The 23,807-nt window shown below is 47.5% G+C and overlaps 1 protein-coding gene across 1 annotated transcript in view; it reads right to left on the bottom strand.

The window, feature by feature from the left end:
- Positions 1 to 23,807, bottom strand: part of TTC3 (tetratricopeptide repeat domain 3) — a 107,051-nt gene that overhangs the window by 27,932 nt on the left and 55,312 nt on the right. Inside the window, exons 23-35 of the mRNA XM_036017424.1 lie at positions 21,653 to 21,775; positions 20,586 to 20,687; positions 19,098 to 19,190; positions 18,387 to 18,451; positions 17,230 to 17,366; positions 15,480 to 15,806; positions 12,783 to 13,034; positions 9,870 to 9,916; positions 8,644 to 8,700; positions 7,637 to 7,710; positions 6,543 to 6,704; positions 1,187 to 2,288; positions 153 to 218 (exon numbers count right to left, since the gene is read on the bottom strand). Coding sequence (XP_035873317.1) covers positions 153 to 218; positions 1,187 to 2,288; positions 6,543 to 6,704; positions 7,637 to 7,710; positions 8,644 to 8,700; positions 9,870 to 9,916; positions 12,783 to 13,034; positions 15,480 to 15,806; positions 17,230 to 17,366; positions 18,387 to 18,451; positions 19,098 to 19,190; positions 20,586 to 20,687; positions 21,653 to 21,775 — 2,607 coding nt within the window. The remainder of the gene's footprint in view (positions 1 to 152; positions 219 to 1,186; positions 2,289 to 6,542; positions 6,705 to 7,636; positions 7,711 to 8,643; positions 8,701 to 9,869; positions 9,917 to 12,782; positions 13,035 to 15,479; positions 15,807 to 17,229; positions 17,367 to 18,386; positions 18,452 to 19,097; positions 19,191 to 20,585; positions 20,688 to 21,652; positions 21,776 to 23,807) is intronic.

Genomic DNA, 23,807 nt, shown 5'->3' with positions numbered 1-23,807 from the left:
TTTTTTTTACTATAATCTAAAGCTTATTTGCATAAAAACATTTTACATGCAATTAGATGGCTCCAAAATCATTCTAGTCATTTCCGCCTATTCCCATTTCATTAAATTAACGAAACTTAAACCTTTAAAGAGTCTAATACAGTTTGACTCACCTGTTGCTCCTCAAAAGGCTTGTATGGCTCAGTATTGACTTCTTGATGTGCTACATTCCCGGACACCTTTGGGCAAAACAAACACTCAAGTTCAATCTATCTCGATTGCTCTATTAAAATAAATCCATTAAGTAATATAATTTAAAGACATGCTTACAATTTTCACAAGGGTTTTTTTTTGACAATTTAGATAACAGTCTATGTTTCCTATGGATATTTATATTAGGGGAAGAGCTAGCATTTAACAATTAATAAAAAGAAAAATGATTTTGACTCATTACTCTGAATGTATTTTTTCAAAGCCTTCTAGAAAACAGAAAACTTAAGGAGTAGGGGGATGATCCCAGAAGGATTTAATGAACGCATGCCCCATAAAGTTAACTACAGAGGAACCCAAATCCATTCTCACTCTTGGCAGGAAGTCTGTCTCTCCCCGTTGGCTGTCCACTGACTCCCTTACCCCCTGCCCCGTTCCCCCCCCCACGCCCCCCCCCCCCCCCCCCCCCGCTGTCCCGGCAGGGGAGACTGGGCACAGGCAGCCCGGACCCACCCTCCTTCCTCTCGGAGCTGCATGTGCAGAAGGCACACCGTGCCTCCTACTCCACCCAGCACATCCCACGGGGCAGGCCCCGGCGCTGGGAGGCCCCCTGTCCAGCGCTGCTGCGCCCGGGTGCGTAAGCTGGGGTGCTGTGGGCTCCTGCTAAGACGTGTACTCTCTGCTGCGCCTGTAGTAATTCCTAGGGTGATCTCTTGGCTCCCCCTGCTGATTCTTCTATCTTATTTACTTTTCAACTGATGCAAAACTGGGGTAGGAGACAAAGGTATTCTTTACTAGGCCCCTAGAAGTCTTTCTGACAAGGTCCCCTGTCATGCCACATAACCGGGATCATCTTTCAAAAACATTTGTAGGTGCAAGCTTGAGTAACCACTGTCCGATCAATCACTTCAAAGAATTTCAGTAGCTACGATGGCAATGAGAAGTGAAAACAGCCAACTTCAGTGCGAGGGCGACTCCTTCCTACATGAGGTCTTACCTGTACGGCAACCGCGCGTGCATGGGCGCCGTCTGTCGCTTCACCGTCTGTCGCTTCCTCGGTCCCTTCTGGCTCTGCCTCCCCGTAGGCAGACTCTCCACCGTGACTGACGTCCCCGCTGGGCTCACCAGGGGCGGCACCAGCGCCCTCTGCGCTGCACTGAGACCTTCCTGCCACCTCCAGGCAGTGGAGCTGCATCTGTGCTGCAGGCGCAACCTGGCCGCCGGGGGCTCGCTCGGCATTCAGACGAGGGTCCTCAAAATACACAGTGGCGCCGTCATCGGGTCTGTCGCTGGCCACGAGAGTCGGCACCCCCGGCCCTGACCTCTGCGGCGGATTCTCAGACGCGGCGGTGGCCCCGGGCGTGTACGGGCTGGCGCGCTCGGGCAGTGTCGGCAACACGTTTATGTACGCTGGCGGCGTCTGGGTGATGTCGAACCCCCTGAAGGGGAGGAACGAGCTGTACCCCGTGACCAAGTGCGCTGGCGCCCAGTAGGTTGCTTTCACGGCGTCGGGGGCTGGCTTGGGAGAGGGAGAGGGGGCCTGCGGGGCAGCCGCGTCCTCAGGGACGGGCTCGGGAGCCTCAGGAAGGACCTCCTGGGGCTTCCCCTCCTCGGGCTTCCCCTCCTCCTCGGGAGCAGATGTGTGAGAACCCCCAGACGCCGCCGCCGGTGCTGCTTCCTCGGCCTCCCCGGCCGGCTGGGGAGAACCGGCAGGTGCGGGCTCAGGCTCTGCGCCCTCCAGGGCCGGCGCTGCAGACGCACCGGCCGCTGGCTCGGGCGTCACGTCTGGCTTAAAGTCTCTGAACATGGAACTCAGCGGCAGCGTGATCCGCAGGAACTCCCCCGTCGCCGAGCTTTCCTCCGTCTTCCCCTTGCCGTTCTTCTTCTTCCTCTTCTTCCTGAGCCGCGAGGCGTACTTGCGCAGGGCGATGCAGTTGTCGATGACCACGAACCGAGGGCACTGCAGGAGGAAGGTTCTCAAGCCCCCGGCGTTGGCGACTATCTTCCGCGTCTCCTCTGGGAAGAACTCGTACTTTTCACAGAACATCCTGTTGCTCATCTCCAAAGGGCCGTGCTCCTCCAAGAACTGAGAGAAGTAACTTGGAAGAAAAAACCGCATTTACGTCAATTGTAAGAAAGTACTTTCATACGTTCATTGAAAAAAATGTATTTCCCCCCCAAATTCTCCGAGAGCAAACACCATCACGTCCAGCTGATCTCAACTCCCCCCAAGAAACATCACACTCGTATTAAATCACTTTACTCAGATTACATCTGAGAAAGGCTAACTGCTATCAATGATACTATATATAAAACTTTGTTAACCCCTCAGAAAATAACCCTTAATTTTTAGGGAAAAAAAGGGGGGGAGGGGATTAAAAGTTACTTTATAAGTTTATAATTATGCAACCTATTTAAAAAGCAATGAAAAGAAAATTTATTCAAGAAAAAAATAACCAGAATATAATAACAAGAATGTCAAATAAGAGGAGGAAATAAAATGTCAAAAAAAAAAATCCTACTGGAATTTGCATATAACACATCTATTATAACTTTCCTGTTCAGGAATACGCAATGACTCGGAGGTACTGGAATCAATAGTGTTTGACCAACAGAGCAACACACAGGACAGGATCAGACCCACAGACACAGGGCCCGCCTGGCCTCTGCCCCCAGCCCTGGAATGGGCATGCTCCGTCCAGTTCTGGGGTCTTTTCTTTTCCCGTTCTTGTCTCTGGCTCAAAGGGGCTTCTCCTCCATTTGGATTCGGTATTCAGTGTGTAACGGTGAGTAGCCAGCAAGAAAGACACACACCACGTACACTAAGAAGGCTTTTCAAGAGCAAAACTCTCCAAAGAAAACTTCCCTATAAATGAATGCTAACCAGGAAGATGAGCGACTTAAGAGGAGGTAAAATCCACACTTTCTGAAGCAGAAGAAAGCTACCTCCCGTGCAGAAGCCGCTGCGGATAAAGGCACAGGAGGGGCAGTTACGGACGGCTGGCCTCCATGCAAACACACCTCAGTGTTAGTGAGAAATCTCTCAACGCAGAAGGGGTCGAGGAGAGCGAAGCGCAACGGAACAAACCACTGTAGCCCCAGGAACCGCGATCCATACTGAGGGTGTTGGCTGATCAGCACAACAGCACAACAATAAACAGCACCGACCCCAAGGTCGGTTGGAAGACACACCTTTCAGCTGGTGCTAAGGGACACCAAGCAAGAGAAGAACAATTCTCCCGTGGTGGGTATGTGTGTTTGCTTCTTCTCTCCACGACAGATACTCGAGGATCACTGACACACAAAGCTTTTCTACCTGGATTAAAACACTGAAATCCAGAATGGGGTAACTAAAGAACAGAGACTACATGGAAGAAAATCACTCTCTAGGTCAGCCGTGAGCTGAGCAAACAGCCAGCAGAGCAAACGATGCTGCTGGCGTGGTGACGACCACCGACCTCGCACCTGGAAGCCACCGAGTTCCTGAAGAACGGTTAGGGGGACGGAACAGCGTGCACCCCGCGTCTCTGGGTGGGGAAGCAGATGACGAAGCTGAGCGCACAGCACGAGCGCGGTCTGGTGGCTTTAAAACACGCTGCGTACGCAGACATTTAAAAGGTCTGAGAAAATGGGCAGCTAAACTTAGCTGTGCTTACAGCTGGATGACAGAATTCATGGTAGTTTTTCCCTTTAAACTTTATTATTATTATTAATCCTCACCAGAGAATATGTTGACTGATTTTAGAGGGGGTGGGGAGAGGAGAAACACCAATCTGCTGTCTTCTGTACACGCCCTGACCAGGGATTGAACCTGCAGCCCAGGTGTGTGCCCTGACTGGGGATATTGACCCTGCAATCTTTTTTTTTACGTGTGTGGGATGAAGCTCCAACCAACTGAACCACCTGGCCAGGGCTAAACTTTTCTTTATTTAAAAAAATCTATAATAATTTGTATTGTTACTCATAATCAGAAAAAAAATTTTTCCCAAAGAAACAGAGCCTTCATGTTTGTCCGCTGGCCTGGCGGCCGTGCATTTTCACACGTCTGCAGCAGAACAAGACTGGGTTCAACCAGGGTCCCGGCCCAGAGAGAAGCAGCACTGTAACTAAACTGAGAATAACATTTTTATAGTTACTGTTATGTGAAATGAAATCCAAAATAAAGTTCAACTCTATCCCTTTTCTGGCCTTGAAAAATAGTCTGTTTGAGGTAAACACTGGGTCCAAAATAACACAAACAGGATTTCTCCATAATCCACTGAGTTACAGGGATTGGGGTCCATCACCCATGAATGCCTGGCTACACACCTGGGTTGCAGGCCATGGCCCCCAGCAACCGCACATTGATGTCTCTCTCTCTCTCTCTCTCTCTCTCTCTCTCTCTTTCTCCCTACCTTCCCTCTCTAAAAATAAATAAAATCTTTTTTAAAAAAGAGGTGCTAGGAGAAACTAAATGCAGAATACTACCTACTGATATTTAATTTGTTTCAACTATCTAAATGATAAAATATTAGAACTAAAAAGGAGTCACTAACAATAAATCAGTTCAATCCCCTACTCTAATGTGAAATACTTAAGAAAAAGTTAATTAATAGCAGTCATCCCAGTATTCTTCACTCCTGTCTGACGTTTTTTCTACTCTACACTCTTTTCATACACCGAAGTTTAGTCTCGTTTTTTTTATCCGTTTGCCAGTAAAAGAAATCATTCTTAAGCTGATCATCACATTTATTTAAAAAAACTCTTTTAGCCTTCCTTAAAGACATTTGTTTTCATTGCTTTTTAGAGGAAGAGGAAGAGAAAGAAGAGAAAAACCTAGGAAAGAGAGAAGCATCAGCCGATCGCCTCCAGCGCACTCCCAGACCGGGAGCCCAACCCGCACCCAGGTATGTGCTCTGACCAGGAACTGAACCCCTGACGACCTCTCATTTACGGGGCAATGCTCCACCCAACTAAGCCACACTGGCCAGGGCATCACATGTTTACTCGTGAAAATTGAAAGAAAGAATTATGTTTTGAGGTGACTCTGTAACTGAGTGACTTAGTCCTATTATAAGATATCAATTGTACCTCAAAATACAAATCAATCAGCCTATAAATTTTCCTCTTAAAGTTGTTTAATCTCTTCCCACTAATAATGGTAATAGGTTCGTGAAGAAACAAGCTCCGGAAAACTACACAGTTGATCTTCAGGTCTGGATGCCTCGAGCAAAGTCTAACATATTTTTAGAAATATTTTTGTAGCTATTTTCATGTTGTCCTCCAGGAGTTCTCTAGCAATAGGACCCTGTCAGCACCTCAAATCCAAGGAAAACCACCAGGAGGAACCCGGAGCACACAGTCAGACCCAACAGGAGCGGTGCAACTGAGAAAGAAGAAATGACCAGACCGCGGACGGGTGACCGTTTTCCAGGAGCACAGTCGGCTGCAGATCTCGTCCCTCAGTCTCAGGGACGGCACCAGGCACTGCTCACTAACGCCAAGCTCAAAAAGGTAATTTCTAGATTTTTCCGAACTCGTCACTCCATGGCTTTATACAGCCCACGCAGACTAGTCCGCTTCTCTTTTATTAGACCAATGGCAGGAAGTCGAGTCTCCCATGCGGCACAGGGACGCGGGGCCCTGCAGTGCACCACCACCCCAGCTGCACCACGACCGTCGGGCACAAGCGGCGATAAGACCCAGATACCCCTTCCCCAGTACAAGGGGAGGGAACCCTCCACCAAGCTCCTCGAATGCACTGACGAGACAGATGCCCAGCAGGTGCATCCGTGGCCACAGGGACAATGAGCGCAAAGAATCATGCTGCTCCCTGTCAAACTCGGGCCTTGAGATTCACGAGGAAACAATTGCGGCTGGACACTTGACCAGTCCTATCAGGACACAGGGCAGTTTTGGAAGCAGAAAGTATCTACATTAGCAGCTCAAACTGACAAAAATAATCATCGTTAGGACTCTAAGTTTAATAACGAAAAATTCTCAATTATATTTGTATCGTACTGAACAAAAGCGGGAAAAATACTTTTCTTTCCCCAGAGCTTACGAGCCTATCAATGGTTCTTTTAAGAAACATAAGCCCTGGCTGGCGTAGCTCAGTGGATTGAGCGCAGGCTGTGAACCAAAGCATCGCAGGTTCGATTCCCAGTCAGGGCACATGCCTGGGTTGCAGGCCACGGCTCCCAGCAATTGCACATCATGTTTCTCTCTCTCTCTCTCTTTTTCCCTCCTTTCCCTTTCTAAAAATAAATAAATAAAATCTTTAAAAAAAGACATTAAAAAAATAAAAGAATATTAAAAAAAAAAAAGAAAAGAGAAGAAACACAAGGGCCAGCATTGCAGAAATGCCCACTTACTCGTACAGAGTGGAAGACTTCTGCTTTGGGTTCATGGGCCACAGCTGCTTGTCGCGGACCACGTACTCCCCGTTCTGCTGCTCCAGGAGCGCTTCGAACTCCTCCACATCCTGCCGGAGGTGCTCGGGCACCACGAACGGGGCCTCGGGGTCCACGATGCTCCTGATGGAAAAATACATTGTAAACAATAAGCTTTAGATAACCCAGAATGATACTGTATGTGAAGCTCTTAGAATACTGCCTGGTATGTAAGTGTTACAATTTCTCCACTTAAAGAAACCATGAAAATGACTCTGTATAACAACTACAACTCCTTTAAGAAATGTTAGCCCTGGCTGGCGTAGCTCAGTGGATTGAGCGCGGGCTGGGAACCAAAGTGTCCCAGGTTCGATTCCCAGCCAGGGTACATTCCTGGGTTGCAGGCCATGACCCCCAGCAACTGCACATTGATGTTTCTCTCTCTCTCTCTCCCTCTCCCTCTCTCCCTTCCCTCTCTACAAATAAATAAATAAATAAATAAGAAATGTTGGAAAAAAAAAAAAAAACCAAACATTTTTTGTGTTTTTTTGGCCCATAAAGAAGATGACATGAAAAGTTCGCTGCTACTCACTAGTTTTATTTGTTCTTACATTTGTTTGTTTCTTGAGAACTCAGCTTCAACAACCAGATGCTATGAAAAATCACTGGGAATCTAAGGTTAAACTACTAACTACATCACATATAGTTTCCAAAACAGCTGTCTCTCCTATTAGAGCAAATACACTAGTAGTTATCCACGGAACACTCTCTTCAGGGAACATTTTAAAGAACATTTTCTAGGACTGTCCCCCAGTGTATCTCGTACATAGGAGGTTCTCCAATTTATCAAATGGATGTCATCAGCCCTGTGATTTTAATGCAGTTTATATTCTTAATGTTGACAAGCCCTGCTATAAATTCAGCCAAGACAAGTCATATCAGGTTGTCGTTATAGATGCACATTTTTAGACAGAGAAGTTAGGGAAAGCACAAATTTAAAGTACGTTCAGTTAACATCACTTATTAGGTTCAAACACTTGAATTAAAATGAAGCATAAATTAAAAACTGTACTTACTTAAGGTCTCCACCTGAAGCGACGGCCTCATTGCTAGATGTTACGGAGCTTGTTCCAGAGCCAACTAACATGGGCTGGTTTAAAAGACAGAAACGTGACGATAATTTTCTACCTTGAAAATGCCACTAAAACAAACTCCCCTCTTAGATAAACTGAAGACACAGAGTCAAAGACAGGAAAGTTTTGCTGGCTGCTCTCATCCTCCCCTAATATTTGTTCACTTTCCCGACCCTTGTCCCCTACCTGACAGCCATAAACAGCCCACCGTAGACTTAAATTCTGAGTCTATCAATTCTGAGGTTCTGTTATAATGATTAGTACTCACCATTTTTATTTTCAATATTTTAAAAAAGATTTTATTTATTTATTTTTAGCAAGAGGAAGGGAGGGAGAAAGAGGGTGAGAAACAACAATGTGTGGTCGCCTCTCGGGCACCCCCTACTGGGGACCTGGCCTGAAACCCAGGCATGTGCCCTAACTGGGAATCGAACCAGCAACCCTAGGGTTCATAGGCTGGCACTCAGTCTACTGAGCCATACCAGCCAGGGCTATTTTTAATATTTCAGATAACAGCTCTAGTGGTTATTGCTAACAGGAATCATGTCTTATACAGATAGTAACACTAGGGCACAGGGAGGTCAAATAACTTGCTAAAGGTCACACAAGTAATAAAAACAGCAATAAAAAATAATAATAATTGATAGCGGGCCAAGACATAAACTCAAAAACTGCCTTGGGCACCTACTCTATGACAACCCCACAAAGTCCTACATTGTGACAATTGTTTTTACTCAGGAGTATTCAGAAAATATTAAAAAATGGAAGTTTCTTTTAAGAATTACTTATATACAATATGAACATTCAACTTCCTCAAAATGTAGACTGGTCAAAATATCTTTAAAGCCTAGAAAATTATCTCAACAAAATGTTTCAAAGTATTTCAAGAACTGGTTAATTTACATATTCAATTATTTTAGATAAGAATGAATACAGAAAATACTCTATACCTTTGAATCTTTCAGTTTCTTTTTCTTGCCTTTGTTTTTGGTCTTGGTAGTATGAACCTAAAAAATGGGGGAAAAAACCATTGAACACTCAAACACATCATTATGAAGCTACCTTATATTAGAACATACTGATTTTCATACACTGGTTGTAAGGTGAATTACATAATATTTTTAACAAAAAGAACACAACTGGGTGTCAGCTCCAATGTTATGATTTATCATCGAAATTATGAGAAAGTTCAATGGTGCCTAATGTTACAACTAAAATGACATTTGTTCCAATATTTTGAACTCATTTTCAACAAGGTTTATATCGTTTCAAGTGATTAGTCAGACTTTTAAGGTAATCCCAGTAATCTGCCAACAGTACTTTAATGACCTTCCTTCTACCAAGGCAAACCCGACCTCGCGCCCTGGCCAGACACTGACCGGGGCACAGACAGAGAGTGCAGAAGCAGCATCCAACCTCTCACGGGCACGTCAGCTGTGTTTCTGTTCTCAGCTGGGCCATGTCTGATGGACTAGATTAGGACACAGTTTCAAGTACAGATGATCTGATCCTAAAAATCACTACACAAGCCATTTTCTGTTTGAAATCTGCCACAACTACTTAAGAAAGGCAACTCTGGAAATATTTTAAGCTAAGCTCCATTTGGAGCTACTCAAAGCAAAGTCTCTGTTTTCCTCAAAGAGCAAAACATTAACATTTGCACCACACAGATGACTTTTCATTTTCTAAAAAAAAATCCTCACCCGAGGATATGTTTATTGATTTTAGAGAGAGAAGAGAGCAGAGAGAGAGAGAGAGAGAGAGATCTATCAGTTGCCTCCCATACGTGCCCTGACGGAGGGTTGGACCCACAACCTATGCATGTGCCCTGACTGGGGATCGAACCCACAGCCTCTTGGTGTACCTGACGATGCCCCCATCAACTGAGCCACCTGGTCAGGGCGATAACTTTTCACTTTTATGCCACGAGATAATCCAAGATTCAGTTGTGAAATGTTTCGGGCCACTGTCTAATGTAAGCTTCAGAGTCCGCCGACTGCGGTTCCAGTCCCAAGAGGAAGATGGGGACCAACTCCCTAATGAACAGTCCCTGTTATCTGAAGGGCCCTAGACTTGGCCCCGCCCCAGAGGCGAGCAAACACAGGCCGGGGCCCTCCCTGCTCCCTTTGGCTGGTGCAAGTCAGAACACGGCATGTACGGTGGTCAGACAACTTACTGGCATGTCGTTGCTGTCCTGTTTCCTCAACACGGTGCAGCGGCTGTCTGTGGGGAGACAGAGAGGGTTCGGTGAGGAGAGGAACATCAACACCGCCATACGACGCACCAACGCCTTAAAGGAAACCACCCCGGATCCAGGAGCATGACTCTGTTCTACGCCTTATCTGCCTTGGACGCAAATCTAGTTTAGACACCGAGAGTGACATGACTGACTAAATGGGAAAACAACTACGAAGCACGAGAAAGTTCGATCCATTTCAGTGCAATCTGCGTGCCTTCCAGTGCCAAACCCCACACCAGGTACTGGGAATACAGAGATGTGTAAAACAGTCCCTGCCAGCCATACACACGATTCAAAAAAAAAGGGCAAACTCCTGCCACCCAGTGTGCTAACTGCCACAAAACATGTAATGGGGACAAAGCGGGGGAAACAGTAAAGTCTTCAAGGGGAGAGGCCCACGGAGGGATGGGGAAGGGCTCCGGGGAGGAGGGGACTTGGAATGGACCGGCCACAGGGTCGGGGGGCGGGGGGGGGGGGGGGGAACGCAGCTGCGCCAGCACAGACAGGAGGCAGGAGAGCACGGGGCAGGGCAGGGCCCAGTAACCAGCGTTCCTTCGCAAGGCAGACGCGCAGAGTGACGAACCCAGACGCATGATGGGAATTTAACTACAGACCAAACGAAGCGAGCGTTTCCCAAACAGAGCAGCGACGGGACCAGACAGATGGGCCCGGAGAGTCCCGAGAGGTAACGCAAGAGGAAGATCTGGAGAGGGAGGGTCTAGAGGCCCAGGGACCGGAGGGGAGGCTCCTGCCCCCGTCTGGGTGGACACAGGGGGATCGCCACAGTCCTGGCCGAGGGCGTGGAGCTGGACGGGGAAGGACGGAGACCAGATGGAGCTCACTGGACTGCCGACACACGGGACACGGGGCGACAGGACACAGGAAGTTCCCTGTCTGAAGACGAGATATAGGACAACACCACTAGATGACATAAGCTCAGGACGGAGGCGGGATATGAGCGGGCCCAGCCACGCTGCACCGCGGAGGCCCCTGCCGCTCCACGCAGAAACCCCACCAGGGGACACGCAGCCGGAGCTCGGGAGGGAGGCGGGGCCTCCCGATGCTGGTGACCTCACTGAACATCCTTTTTCACAAGATCGGTGGACGTTCTAACTTTTAAGAAATATAACCGCTTCTCGTGGAAGGGGATACAGTTGGAAATGTCTGAGGCAAAGGTGCAAGGCAGAGCTGTGGGACCTGGGAACCTGTGAGCCCATCAGCCGGCGGGGGCTCCTGACTGTGTGGCTGAGAGCGGAGGGACAGGCACGGCCAGACGGCCTGCATGTGTTAGGTGTGGAACACCAGGGTCAGGAGAAGTGCAGAGAGGGCATGATTGTGTGCTTTTTCGTTGTCTCATTGTGTGACCCAAGCACGCCTCAGGATTCGGACACTGGGTCCCAGGGCAGCATTTTAGTACCAGGGGCAGCGAACGGATGGCAGTGAATGCAGGCCGCCAGCAGCACGCCGCTGTGAGGCCGTGTCCGGGAGAGTGGAGCCGTCTGTGTCTGAGCGCGCTCCTGCCTGAGAGCCACAGCGGAAGTGAGCTTCAGGGTCCCTTGTACTGCGTGTGAACTCGGGAACTTTTGTGTAGGGCCAGACCTTGGAATGCACACTTGAAAACAAGCAGCGTGGAATTTAAAAGGCTAATGTCCAACGATAAAGTAGACTTCTGATGCTGGGGGACAGGGGAGGGGCACTATCGTTAACACATACATGTAGTAGGAAACATAAGAAATTCAACTTAATTTAGAGTCTAAAACGTTAGAATGTTGAAGCAAAAGAGGACCACGCAGATGAAGAAACGAAGAATCAGGAGCAGCTAAGAAATTAACTACTAGCTGACCTATCCCGCCAAACTGGACTCCAAGCCCGCACCCAGACAAACAGGGGCCCGGATGGCCCCCCACCCTCCCCTGAGGCTGGAGGTCACCCTGTCCCATTGCACCTCCGACCCTGCCCCACGCCAGGCTCTCCTCCTCCCGGGAGAACGCACGCGGTCAGTCATCTTCTGAGCCCACGTCACCGCCTCCCTCACTGGTCTCATTGCCACGTGGCGTGTGCCTTCCTCTCACGCCCTTCTGTGGAGCCTGAGGCCCTCGGGGCAGGGAGGGGTGTCAGCATTTTTGAATTCCTTGTTATCACCTAGCGGGGCCCTGAAGCAGCAGTGAGGCCAGGCATTTTAGCACAATGAACCGGGGAAGAAGCTGCGCCCGATGCCCCTTTTCCCGGCTGGCGGGTCCGGGCTCGGCCCGCTGCAGCCGAGGTGCTGCGTGCTCTGGATTCTGCACACCCGCTCTTCCAGGCCAGTGCTCTCCCGCCTGCCGCAGGTCAGACTACGTCTCAGTAAATCCTGCCAAATGAATACACGGTCTTTGCCACGACACTGTCAAAGTACCTACGTGAGAACAGTGGCGTGTGACGTGCCCCTCTGGGCATCTCCATACCAGTCCCTTCAGCAGAGGAAAAAATTTTGTTTTTGTTTTTGTTTTTTAAATTTATTTATTTATTTTTAGAGAGGGAAGGGAGAGCGATAGAAAGAAACATCAGTGTGTGGTTGCTGGGGACCGTGGCCTGCAACCCAGGCATGTGCCCTGACTGGGAATCAAACCTGCGATGCTTTGGTTCGCAGCCCACGCTCAATCCACTGAGCTACGCCAGCCAGGGCCAGAGTAAAAAGGTTTCACGACACAAGGAAAAGTTGCTATGCTTAATCGCTAGCCTCCCCAAATAAGCCAGTTTTACCAGAACAATTTCCACTATTTCTTAAAAGTACTGAAATAAATTAGGGCCCCCGCAGATTCCACCCCCCCCCCCCCAAGATTCGGTCTAACACACACCCGGCCCGCTTACCCATGATATCGAAGAACTCGTCCAAGGCGGCGTGCAGAGCCGGGAACTTGTCCCGGTGCTCCTCCAGCAGCCAGACCAGGAAGCGGGCGTCCTCCGACGCCGTGGGCTCGCAGAAGTAGTCCAGCTGCTTTCCTTCGATGGACGGCAGCTTGTGGCCGTACTTCTCGTTCCACAGGAAGGTCAGGATGCTGAAGTCCAGCTCCTTCACAGACGCGCCGTGACGGGAGAAAAACGACCCGGCCGCATCTAAGCCTGCGATACAATCAAAGCGCAAGTCAGAAGGGAGAATCATCGGCTGCACGGGCTGTAGGAGCACATTCACCGCATCTTTGGAAATGGTTCCGTTACGATTTGCTTACAATGCAGTGAAAACAGGTAAACACTTGAGAACAAAGTTGTTTAAGCTGTTATGCATTTCAGAAGCACCATTCAACAGACATGACAATTATAATAATTATTATCTATTAGTTGAATAGGGTGGGCTAAAGGCCTCTATTATTATTTTTATTAGACTTAGGGAAAAAAGGCATTGAATTCCTTTCAAAATAATGCAATAACTTTTCACTAATTCATAATGACTTTCATTCCAATTAGTACAAACTAGCAAGATTTCACAAAGCTTTTCCACATACGCTCCGTAGTAACGAAACATCAGTCATATGGAAAAGCTTCCCAGATGCCTTTAAAACAGGAAACGGGTAAACTCCTCCCTCACATCCCCAAGAACCGCTCCATATCCCCCAGAACAGCACGGCTCCTAGCACTCCCCCCAAACGTCAGGGCATCCACCAGTCCCGGTTTGTTCCTCCTTTCCGAATCAGAAAGAGGGTGGCTGCAACCCCATACACGGCCACTGGAAGTACGGCGAACCCTGGCCACCCACTAACTCAGCCACGGAGAGAGAGGCAAAGGTTGGCTCTGCCCCTCTCCCACGAGCCTCTCCTACGGCACAGGCACCTCTTACAGGGGCTGTAGGTCTTCAGCCAGCAAATGCGGCCAACTCCTGAGTCCCAGTCACCCCGCACAGCTGTTTCTGCCAGAGACAACAGCGGGCAGGCAGAAGTCATGTTGCACGAAAAACTGCGATCATCAAACACCAGAGTCAAGGACCACATAAAACACTCATACAACACAAGGTTTGAGGGAAGCGCCTCTGAAGAGATACCACATTCCCACCCCCGTCTAAGGCTTACCTCAGGGCGCCTGCTCAAGGAGGGGGAGGCTGGTCACACCCAAATGACCGAAAGGTTCATTTCCTCCTTCCCCGCCCCTTGCCCCTCCCCCTCCCTCCCTCGCTCTACCTGCATGTAAATGGACCTCTCACGTTAAACATGTGTAGGATGTGTGACTGACTTTCTGGGAGGAGAAAGTAAAACTCCAGAAAGTGAAAATTACTGGCTTTTAATAAATGTGAGCTTTACATTAGGGTTGTAAGTACCGCCTGACTAATTAACTGGCTTGAATCATTTTACAGCTTTGAACAGAACCTGCACCTTTAAACAGTATGCATATCCTCATGAAAACGACACCTTTACTGTCCAGATTACATGTGAACCGTATCCAGAGCATACACCCCCATTCCCCTGTCTGTGAGCTGTAAGGTCAGAGGCTGCCGCCTACCTCGATGGACAGCGGCAGGCACTCCTGCCCAGACCAGCACCGCCAGGGCAGCCTGCCTCTCCAGGCAGTCTTACGGAGCAGATTAAAGTAAGAGGTAACTTTCTAACTGACGTGCTGGGCTGTGACCCGACGCCAAGGACAACTGTCCCTTCAGGGTAATTTTCGGGGAGCAGGAACACATAGAACCCAGTGCCGAGCTTGCTGCCCTCTTCAACGTCTCAGCCCAGAAATGTGCAGCGTCTCCTCGGCCCCCCGGGAGCCCCACCAGCTCCTGTCTCTAAGAACCCAGGCAGGCGGGCGGCCCACGGAGGCTGCCGGGCAGGCTGACTCTGGACCTGGGGCCACTGCGGGCCCTGCTCTGCCACTGCCCCTTTATCGGACGGCGGCCAGCTGAACCATCTACTACCGTGCAGGCCGGCTGCCGTCAGTCACGCGGGTGAACAGGGCCCAGGTGAGTACCCAGTAAGTCACCATCCCGCGCTAGACATCCGGCCCGCTGGAGGACCTTGGGCAAAGAGCCTGCATGGAGGGGGTCTTCCTCAACAAACTAGGAAAATCAGGACAGAGTAACAGTTTCACAACCCTGTGGTTTACAACCCGGGTATTTTTCTCCTAATCGCTACATACGGATTACTCCTATACAGATCTGCCTTAGGTGATGCAATCCTAAGCAGTTAGTTCCGTCCACACGTCCCTCTCCGTTTTCCAGTGAGGACTCAGGCTGCGGAACCACGCAGTCCCAGAGGCCCAGACACCTGGCTCTGGGGGAGCCTTCTATTCCTGGCTGGGCCTCGTGTTTATAGTTTACACACTTACACACACTTTAGCACAACACAGGACTGGATTTTGTAACTGACTGAACTTCACTGTGTTGATACCTTTAAAAGATGTATACTGTAACCCCTCTACAAAATAATCCAAAAATGGTGAGTTGGGGAAACAGTACTTTTTAACCACACCGACTGGCAGTCCTACATTTTAAAAAATTATAAATGACGACAGGAAAACGAAACAGGACTCTGAGGCCTCACATCTGCCCTGCCTACTGAACTGCATCTCCAGAAGTAAAAGACATACCGAAGCTGTTAAGTTTCTGGATCCAGGTGGCCAATTTTGGCTCCATGTCATCAAACTTGCTCAAAACGTGCAGAAATATCCTTGTTTTGACCCTGTTCTTCTCTTGAACCAAGTGGCAGATGACGTAGTCCACGGCTTCATTCAGAAAATTCCTGCTGGAGAAGCAGGTTGTATAGTCTTCTGTGCTCAGAACCTTCCACGAGAGCAGCTCCTTGAGCAGCTTGGACGCGTCCCGCACGCCGGCCTGGATCTTGTCGGTGGACAGCTTGATGCACTGCAGGATCCTGTCGTCCAGGGGCTCGTAGGGCTGCGCCCGGACGGCGGTTTCTGAGGACGAGCGACAGGGGTCAATGCCAGCGGGCAGCAGGGCCAGCAGGCAAAGACGGGCACTCGGAAAGCAATGCTGTCATGTAACCTAACGTAAACATGGCTCAGATTCTTCATGGCGTTTGAAATAAACAACTCAAGAAACTTTGAATTAGGACTATAAATACAGCGGGGGGCAAAAGTCAGTCGACATTCGTTCGTACAGAAAGTACGGTAACTAATGAATAATAAAAACATAAGCTCTGTTGCCCGTACTTACAGCTGTAAACCTGCTTTTGCCCCACACTGTATGTACCAATACCTTTGATAAAACGTGAAAGTTCACGTTAAGTAAAATGTATCAAAAGCACCTTTTCTCCTTCCCTCTGTACCCCTCATCTTACATCTGAAATCTCAGCTCCTCTAAAATAAGGTTACTTCCCTCAACCATCCTAACCCAGCCTCATTAACTATTCAGAATTTATATTCAAGAAACATATGTTTACTCATTAAGAATGCAAAGGAGTTTTTTTTTGCATTTTTTTTGAATTGGAGTGATCATTTATTCAGCTATAGATTCAATTTGTATTTGGTGGTTCTTATTACATTATTCACGTAATTGCTGGATCCTACATTGCAGACCTGCGAATGAACTCCCTGGCGACGAGCTGGAACACATCCCAGGCATCATCCCTCCCACCCGCCCATGTCCCGAATGGATGACCGCGTAGCCTCCTGAAGCGCCCAAAGCTAAAATACCGACATTCACACTGAAAACTTCTCCAGCAGGAAAGATCACTTTGATTGATTTGTAAAACATGAATGGAATGCAAGATGAAAAATAAAGACAGCGAGAGGAAAAACTTCACTTTAAAGATAACCACCGCTGTAGGAAATGAGTTACTCCGGCTCGCCTGGAAGCGAGCACGTGGACTGGCGGGCCCACAGAAACAGTGCCATCGCCAGAGACGCGTCCCCACGCTGACCACAGAACGGGGACGGACAAGAGCGTGAAACAGAAAAGGCTGACTAGCGACCCCTACAGCACCTCTTAGGAACAGCTGCTCTGCCTGAGGTCAGCATCATTCCAGAGGGCTGTCAGGGACTTCCCGGGGCGCTGCTTTAGAACTTAAATGCACCGAGCGAAGCCTACAGCCCGCTGTCAAACACACGGGACTCGGGCTGGACGCCATTTCTGCCTTCAGTTCGGGGAGCAGAAGCCTCAGAGTCCGCCCCCGGCTGGTGGCAGGGCAGTGTTTTGAACCCCCATGCACTGCTTCCAAAATCAGTGCCGTTTACGCCACCCCTGCCCGCGACAGTATTAGAATGTTCCCTGAACTCTGAATGTCAGTTCCGTGACAACACAAGGCTCAGGAAGGCGAACATGTGCGTCCCCAGCCTAAGTGACAACATACTCTGTCCACCAGGCCTGGGACCCACGTACCTTTCCGCTCCTCAGGCTTGGGCGCGCTGCTTTCCCGTAAGTCTTCCTCCATTCTCTCTTGGGCTAGCTTTTTCGCCTCCTGTTTCTGGATCTTCCTCTTCACTTTCTTGTCTTCTTTCAGTTTTTGCTTCTCTAGGCTGATACACATTCACAGTGAATGAGAATCCACCTCTGTTATAAGCTCAATGAACCGGTTTCCTTTGCCCACTGTACAAACCATTCTCTAAGCAGTAAGTTAGAAGTTTTCCTTTTTTAATTAGGACTCAGCCTGCGTCATCTGTTTAGTGTCAAAAGCTGCTGACGTGTGGTCAGTTCAGTCGACCTGAAGGTACACGTCTCACGAAAACAGGAAGCTCAGTGATTAACTGATGTTTACTTAAGGATGGCACGTATAGATTGTACAGATACTGTTTCCATGCTTTTAAGTTACTGCTTAGGGTAAATAGGAGTGATAAAAATTACTCTGCAGGATAATACACGTAAACACTCATTTCAAAGAAAGACCCCACAGAACAGTATTATTTTCACATCCCAATAATGGCCCACGACACCGGAATCTGGTTGATATGGTTACAATGAATGCTCTTCAACAAGCAATCCTTTTCATCGTTTCTTTCGCTTTTTCTTGGTCACCAATGAATCACTTATTAGAACGGAAAACAAGAGGCAGGACCAAAAATAAAAGCAAAGTGGACTATAATTATTTGGTGTTAACAAAAAGATACAACGAAGGGAATAATTTTGACAGTACACTAAGTATTTCAGTGGAAGAAATAAGTAACTGGCTCAAAATGTTTGCTGAAGAAAGAAAAAAATACACTTTTGGAATTAGAGTTTAAACAACTGACAGCTAAGCATACAATTTTTACGTAACTGCCAAATCTACTAATCAAATGTCATTTCACAGCAGCAAATGCCATAATTTCTCTTACAAATTCAACCAGTACATAAAATTTCTGATTCAACTTTTCAGTATTTAGTCATTCCAGGCTAGTTCTCTTTTAAGTTTTAAATATCCATAAAAATCATTTTAAAACCAGTTATTTGGACATGAGTACACAGCCAATTTAAAAAACAGCATGATCCAGAAATCTGCCTTTAATAGGATTATATTGTAAAATGTATCATTAAGCTACTGATGTAGTTAAAAATCTTACCTGGAGCATTTCTGTTTCAGAATAGGTCTTGGGGGAGCCTTTTCTTTCACGACCTTGTGTTCAAACTTTAAATAAAACAAAGACATCCAAAGTTGGTCTCATGCTTCCTCCATGACATAAAGCACAAAACCACACGGAACGAGTGTTCCAGAAGCACACCATCAGTGTTCCACTTGACAGAGAACAGTGAGGGTGCGCTGACCCAGACACAAGCCCAGAAAACTTCAGCAAAACAATTTGCTGAAAAGAGAGGAGACGCACTTTAGCAAGAATTTTTGTTTGTAATGAAAAGCGAACTGACGTCAAGGAAACTACAAATATCACAACAGTCAACTCCTGCCCGTCACCTCCACGAAGAGCGGTTGGAGGTAATCCCTCGAGACTCTCTTCCCCTCCTGCAGGACCCCCACCCTGCAAAGCCTGCAAGTTTACCTGGGCTTAAGAGAATCAGATTATAAAAAGAGTAACAAGAGTAAAACTAAAACAAAAAAGCCTCGTTTTCCTGTTAGGAAATAAAAGAATGAGAGACTCCCTCATCGCAAGGAATCCTTCTCACATCCTAATCGTTCCTGTATTTCCTGAAATTAAGGAGCTGTTCCTGGAAAAGACAAGGTCCAAACGGGACAGCTTCCATAAATGTAAACCCTGCTCTAAAAGGTGGAAGCATTCTGGCTGTCACCTTAATGAGCTTTTCCTGGAAGAGAGACTTACTTCACATTTCACTTGACCCCGGCTGCTGTAGATGATAATCTTAGAAATGATGCCTTTACAGTCAGGGGTGAGACAAATTCCTTGCAGAAAATCCTATTTGGTTAAAAAAAAAAAGGGCGATATATCAGAATAAACCTGTACATGTATACCATTTTAATTACCACGAACAGTTAAAATGTGGTCGACAACCTCCCTCGGGGAGGCAGTGAAAGTCCCTGCTCACTGCCCTGTGACTTTCAGAGCCTCCCCGTAGGGGGAGTACTGGCCATCGACCACGTGACCATTGAAGAGCTTTATGGCTACTGCCTTTATAGCTTTTGTCAACACAAGGCACACTGGCTTGGCAAACGCCATGTCCCAGCAAAAGCCCAAAGAAACACTGAATGACTGACCTTTACCCTCTGCCACAAGAACACCTTCCGGGCAACCTCGATTCAGACAGAAAGAACACGGCCAGCAGACCAGAGCTGCTGCACCCAGCCCTGGCCCACAGCCGCAGAACCTCAGGACAAGTCACACGCACAAGATGAACCTTTCTCGTTGTGCGTCTGAGACATCCGGGTTGTCCGTTACTTCAGTATGTCCTCCTGAGAGCTCACTTACAGAGGGAATATTTCAACCCACAGGTGTGGTGAAGACCACCAAGGGAGCGTGTCTACTTAGAGAAACTCAGTGAAGATCGGACAAAGACATAGCAGAAGTGACTCAATGGCAACAGTTAACTTTTGTGAAAATGTGTAAAATGTAAGACTGTATCTCCATCAAACTTGTGTAGTTCCTATTGCTAACAGAGTTGAACACAACCACCTTATTTTTTCCCCAATATTGACAGGGGTTTACATGAGGCTATGCAATATAGAAAAAGGTTTTCTGTTTTCTTGTTTATGTCCCTATCTTATATAAACCACAAACAAATTCTATGAATACAAATAAGATTTTAAAATTGTGCCTTCTCGGAAACTATACCTAAGCTAATGATAATTAACAGCTTTATTTTGCTAATTACAGAGAAACCACAATAAGAAGTGGAAGTATAAAATTTAAGTTGATTCTTTAGTAAAAATTATCTCATCAAATTCTGGTAGAAATAAAAAATTTGAGACCTCAATTCTACATCATAACTTTGAAGTACTTATATGAAAGATCCCTAAAGGTGTAAAACTGTCAGTGCATAATTTAAGACCTACATTTTAAAATTAGACATCAAAATTTTGATTTTTTGATCATAACATTCCCAATGTAAAAGCTGGTTAAGCAATTTATTGAAGATCTTTATGGCTATTGCCTTTATAGTTGTACTAAATAAAAATAAAAGCTGATTTTCCACTTTGTCATTGAAGTTTTAATTTAAAACTTTCTGATTATGTCTAGTATGTACAGGAAGGAATTTATACTCAGCTAAGACATTCTCCTCAGATTCTCGGTGGGGGTGGAATATCAACATACAGTAAGCAAAACAGAAAATCCAGATAATCTTATTAGCCTTACCTTGTCAATTTTATCATTATAGGTGGTTGTTTTTAACTTCTTCCAGCAGTTTATGTGAAATTCTATTTTGCAGTACTGGCAACAGCTGATTCTTATAAAACCCTGGGGGTTTAAAGATTTTAAAATTCACAGTTAATTAATTATCTCTCTCTCTCTCTGACACACACACACTCTGATTCACTCACATGCATACTGAGATCAAGAGCGAGCTGTTTACATTCATCTGGCAGACACAACTGAGACGTCACATTTCCTTGTGGGGAGCATATACTTGGATCCCCCAAAATGCCCAGTGTCAGAGACACTGAGCTTGACTGACAGACTCATTTTAAGTTTACAGCTGCATTATCCTCTACAATGTAAGTAATATTTTATAAACATTGTATCATCTGCTCAAACCAAGGACAGTGTGAAAATGGGCAGCTAGTGTCTTCTTTTGGTTCAAGATATTATTTATTTATTTTCAAAGAGGGGGAGGGAAACATTGATTGGCTGCCTCTCACATGCCCCCAGTTCGGGACCTGGCCCGCAACCCAGGCCTATGCCTTGCCTGGGAATCGAACCAGTGACCCTTTGGTTCACAGGCCGGCACTCAATCCACTGAGCCACACACCAGCCAGGGTGGGCAGCTATTACCTTCATGAATAAACTCAGGCCCAGTAACTTATTCACACAATTAAGTGCCAGACTTGGTCTCAAACTTGGTTTCTGAGAGATCACAATGGCCTTTAGATTCTTAAGAGTCAAATTTTACAAGAAATTAGAATTTCGGCAAATCAGAGGTAACGACAACCTCATTTCATTTCCAGTGCTCCTAGGAGCAGGCCGTTCATGTCACAGTTAGCCAGCCTGCCTCCTCAGGTCACACCACGCCCTGCGAGTGGGTTTCAGCGGCTCTGGGTTTCCACGGGAGATCAGGGAGACCTACAGAAGGCCAGGGGCAGGGGGGGCAACAGGACATGAGACCACTGGCCAGCCAGAGAACGTGGGTGCCTGCAATGACAGGGTTTGCTCCCAGTTCATTTTAAGGCCCAACGGTGATTTCCTGCCGCACACTCACTATTCACCTTGAAGTCTGGGTCGGTTATGTAGATCTGGACCTTGGAAGCCCCGCAGCAGTTCTGGTAGGAGCAGACGGCATCGGGCACCGGAGGGAACCTGCACTCTTCGATGAATTTCTCTAACAGCGACTAGAACACAAATCAACACAAAAACCCTGCTGCAACACTCAGTCATCAATCAAAATGCTTGCGATTTCAGTCATCCCTTGCCGTGAAAATATTTTCTGTGTAGGAACGACAGTGTTTTTTTAGCCAGGAAAAAACTACACAACACACTTTAACGTTTGCCTTGTAGACGGAGGCTGATGCAAACACGTCGAGAGAGAATAATGAGGGGCGTGGGCAGGGAGGGACTAAAACATTTCTTCGGAATTTCAAAGTCAGGATCAAGATCTCATCCTACTGTAACCATCAAACCCCATTTTACCGTGCAGAGCCCTTGGAAATCTCCTGCCAGCACTCGGAGAGAGGCAAACAGGCAGAGTAACCCTTGGAGTCCACTCGGCTCCTCCTGCCCAGGGGCACCTCACCGGGGTCCCACCGACCTCGGCCGCCTGCCTCCCCGGCCCCTACTGCCCAAGCTGCTCCCTGAAGAACGAGCCCATGGCCCCTGGTGCCTCTCCGAGACCCCCACGCTGCGCTCCCAGAGCTGGCTTCCGTCCTAAACAGTCCCATGCCCTCCCCCAAGCCTAGTGTAAAACGAGGGAGACCTGACGACCCTCGTGTTAACGCCAGCTGCGGGAGAGGTGTCATCCACACACCACGCAATTCGGTCTGTTCCCAGGGCTGACGGCCATCGCCACGATCCAAGTTTACGACGTCTTCACCACCAACGGGAATTTCCAGACCCACTGGCGGCCCCTCGCCATCTCCCCCGACCCCTAGCTCCTCAGGACCGCTGATCTACTTTCTGGCTCTAAGCCGGTGTGCCTATTCTGGAAGCTTCATATACATGGCATCACAGACCATGTGGCCTTTCGTCTCTGGCTTCTTTCACTTAGCGTGACTCTTCTGAGGTTCATTCATGTTGTAGCATACAGATCAGTACTTCATCCCTTTCTGTGGCTGAATAATAGTTAATTGTTTAAATAGACTACATTTTATTATTCATCAGTTGATGGACACTTTAAAAAAAGATTTTATTTATTTATTTTTAGAGAGGGGGGAAAGGAGAATGAAAAATAGGGAGAGAAACATCTATCAGTTGCCTCTCGCACGCCCCCAGCTGGGGACTTGGCCAGCAAACCAGGTGTGTGCCCTGACCAGGAATCAAACTGGTGGGTGACCTTGCACCTTGCAGGTGGGTCGCCCAAGTTGCTGTGCCACACCAGTCAGGGCTGACGGGCATTTTTTGACTGTTATGAACAATGTTGCCATGAACATTCATGTGCAAGTTTTGCTGAGAACATGTGTTTTCTCTGTATGTATCTAGGAGTGGAATTGCTGGGTCACATACTAACTCAGGTTTTATTTACTCCTTTCTAGAGAAAAGGGAAGGGAGGGATCAAAAGAAGGAGAGAAACATTGATCGATTGCTCCCAACTGGGGACCTGGCCCGCAGCCCAGGCATGTGGCCCAAACGGGAATCAAACGAGCAACCCTTCAGTTCACAGGCTGGCGTTCAAACTGCTGAGCCACCAGCCCGGACTATTCGTATAACTTCTTGAAAGATCACATCCTGTGGCTACTTTTTAATTAGATTAGTTGTCTTTTTATTATTGAGCTGTAAGAGTTGACCCTGGGCTTTTAAAAGCTTTGGTCAAAAGCAAGTTCTGAGTCCATGCCAGGGTTCACGACTAAAGGTCTAACCTAGTCAACTCACACCAATCCAGTCTCTGGATAACTAGCAAAGCATCCTAAGCTCCTGGCTATCAGACTAATATTTTCCTGGTCTTCAAGGACCATCTCAATACGTACAGCAAATATAACACAACAACGATGTTGTACCTTTCTCTAAGGGCAGCATACCTTCCTGCTTAATAATGCACACTGAGGTCAGAGTGCCTGGACCCAAGTGCTGGCTCCACCATTTCCTACTTGTTTCACCTTGAGCTTGTGTAACCTCTACACTAATGTGCCTCCTCTGTAAGATGGGAATAACCACAGCACTCACCAGGAGGACCGCTGTAAGGATTCGAGGTAATAAAATATGGCGGATGTG

The sequence above is a fragment of the Phyllostomus discolor genome, chromosome 2 (genome assembly GCF_004126475.2).
Source record: "Phyllostomus discolor isolate MPI-MPIP mPhyDis1 chromosome 2, mPhyDis1.pri.v3, whole genome shotgun sequence".
Taxonomy (NCBI): domain Eukaryota; kingdom Metazoa; phylum Chordata; class Mammalia; order Chiroptera; family Phyllostomidae; genus Phyllostomus; species Phyllostomus discolor.
The sequence above is the reverse complement of the archived record's forward strand: the minus strand, read 5'-3'. Positions and strand labels throughout refer to the sequence as shown.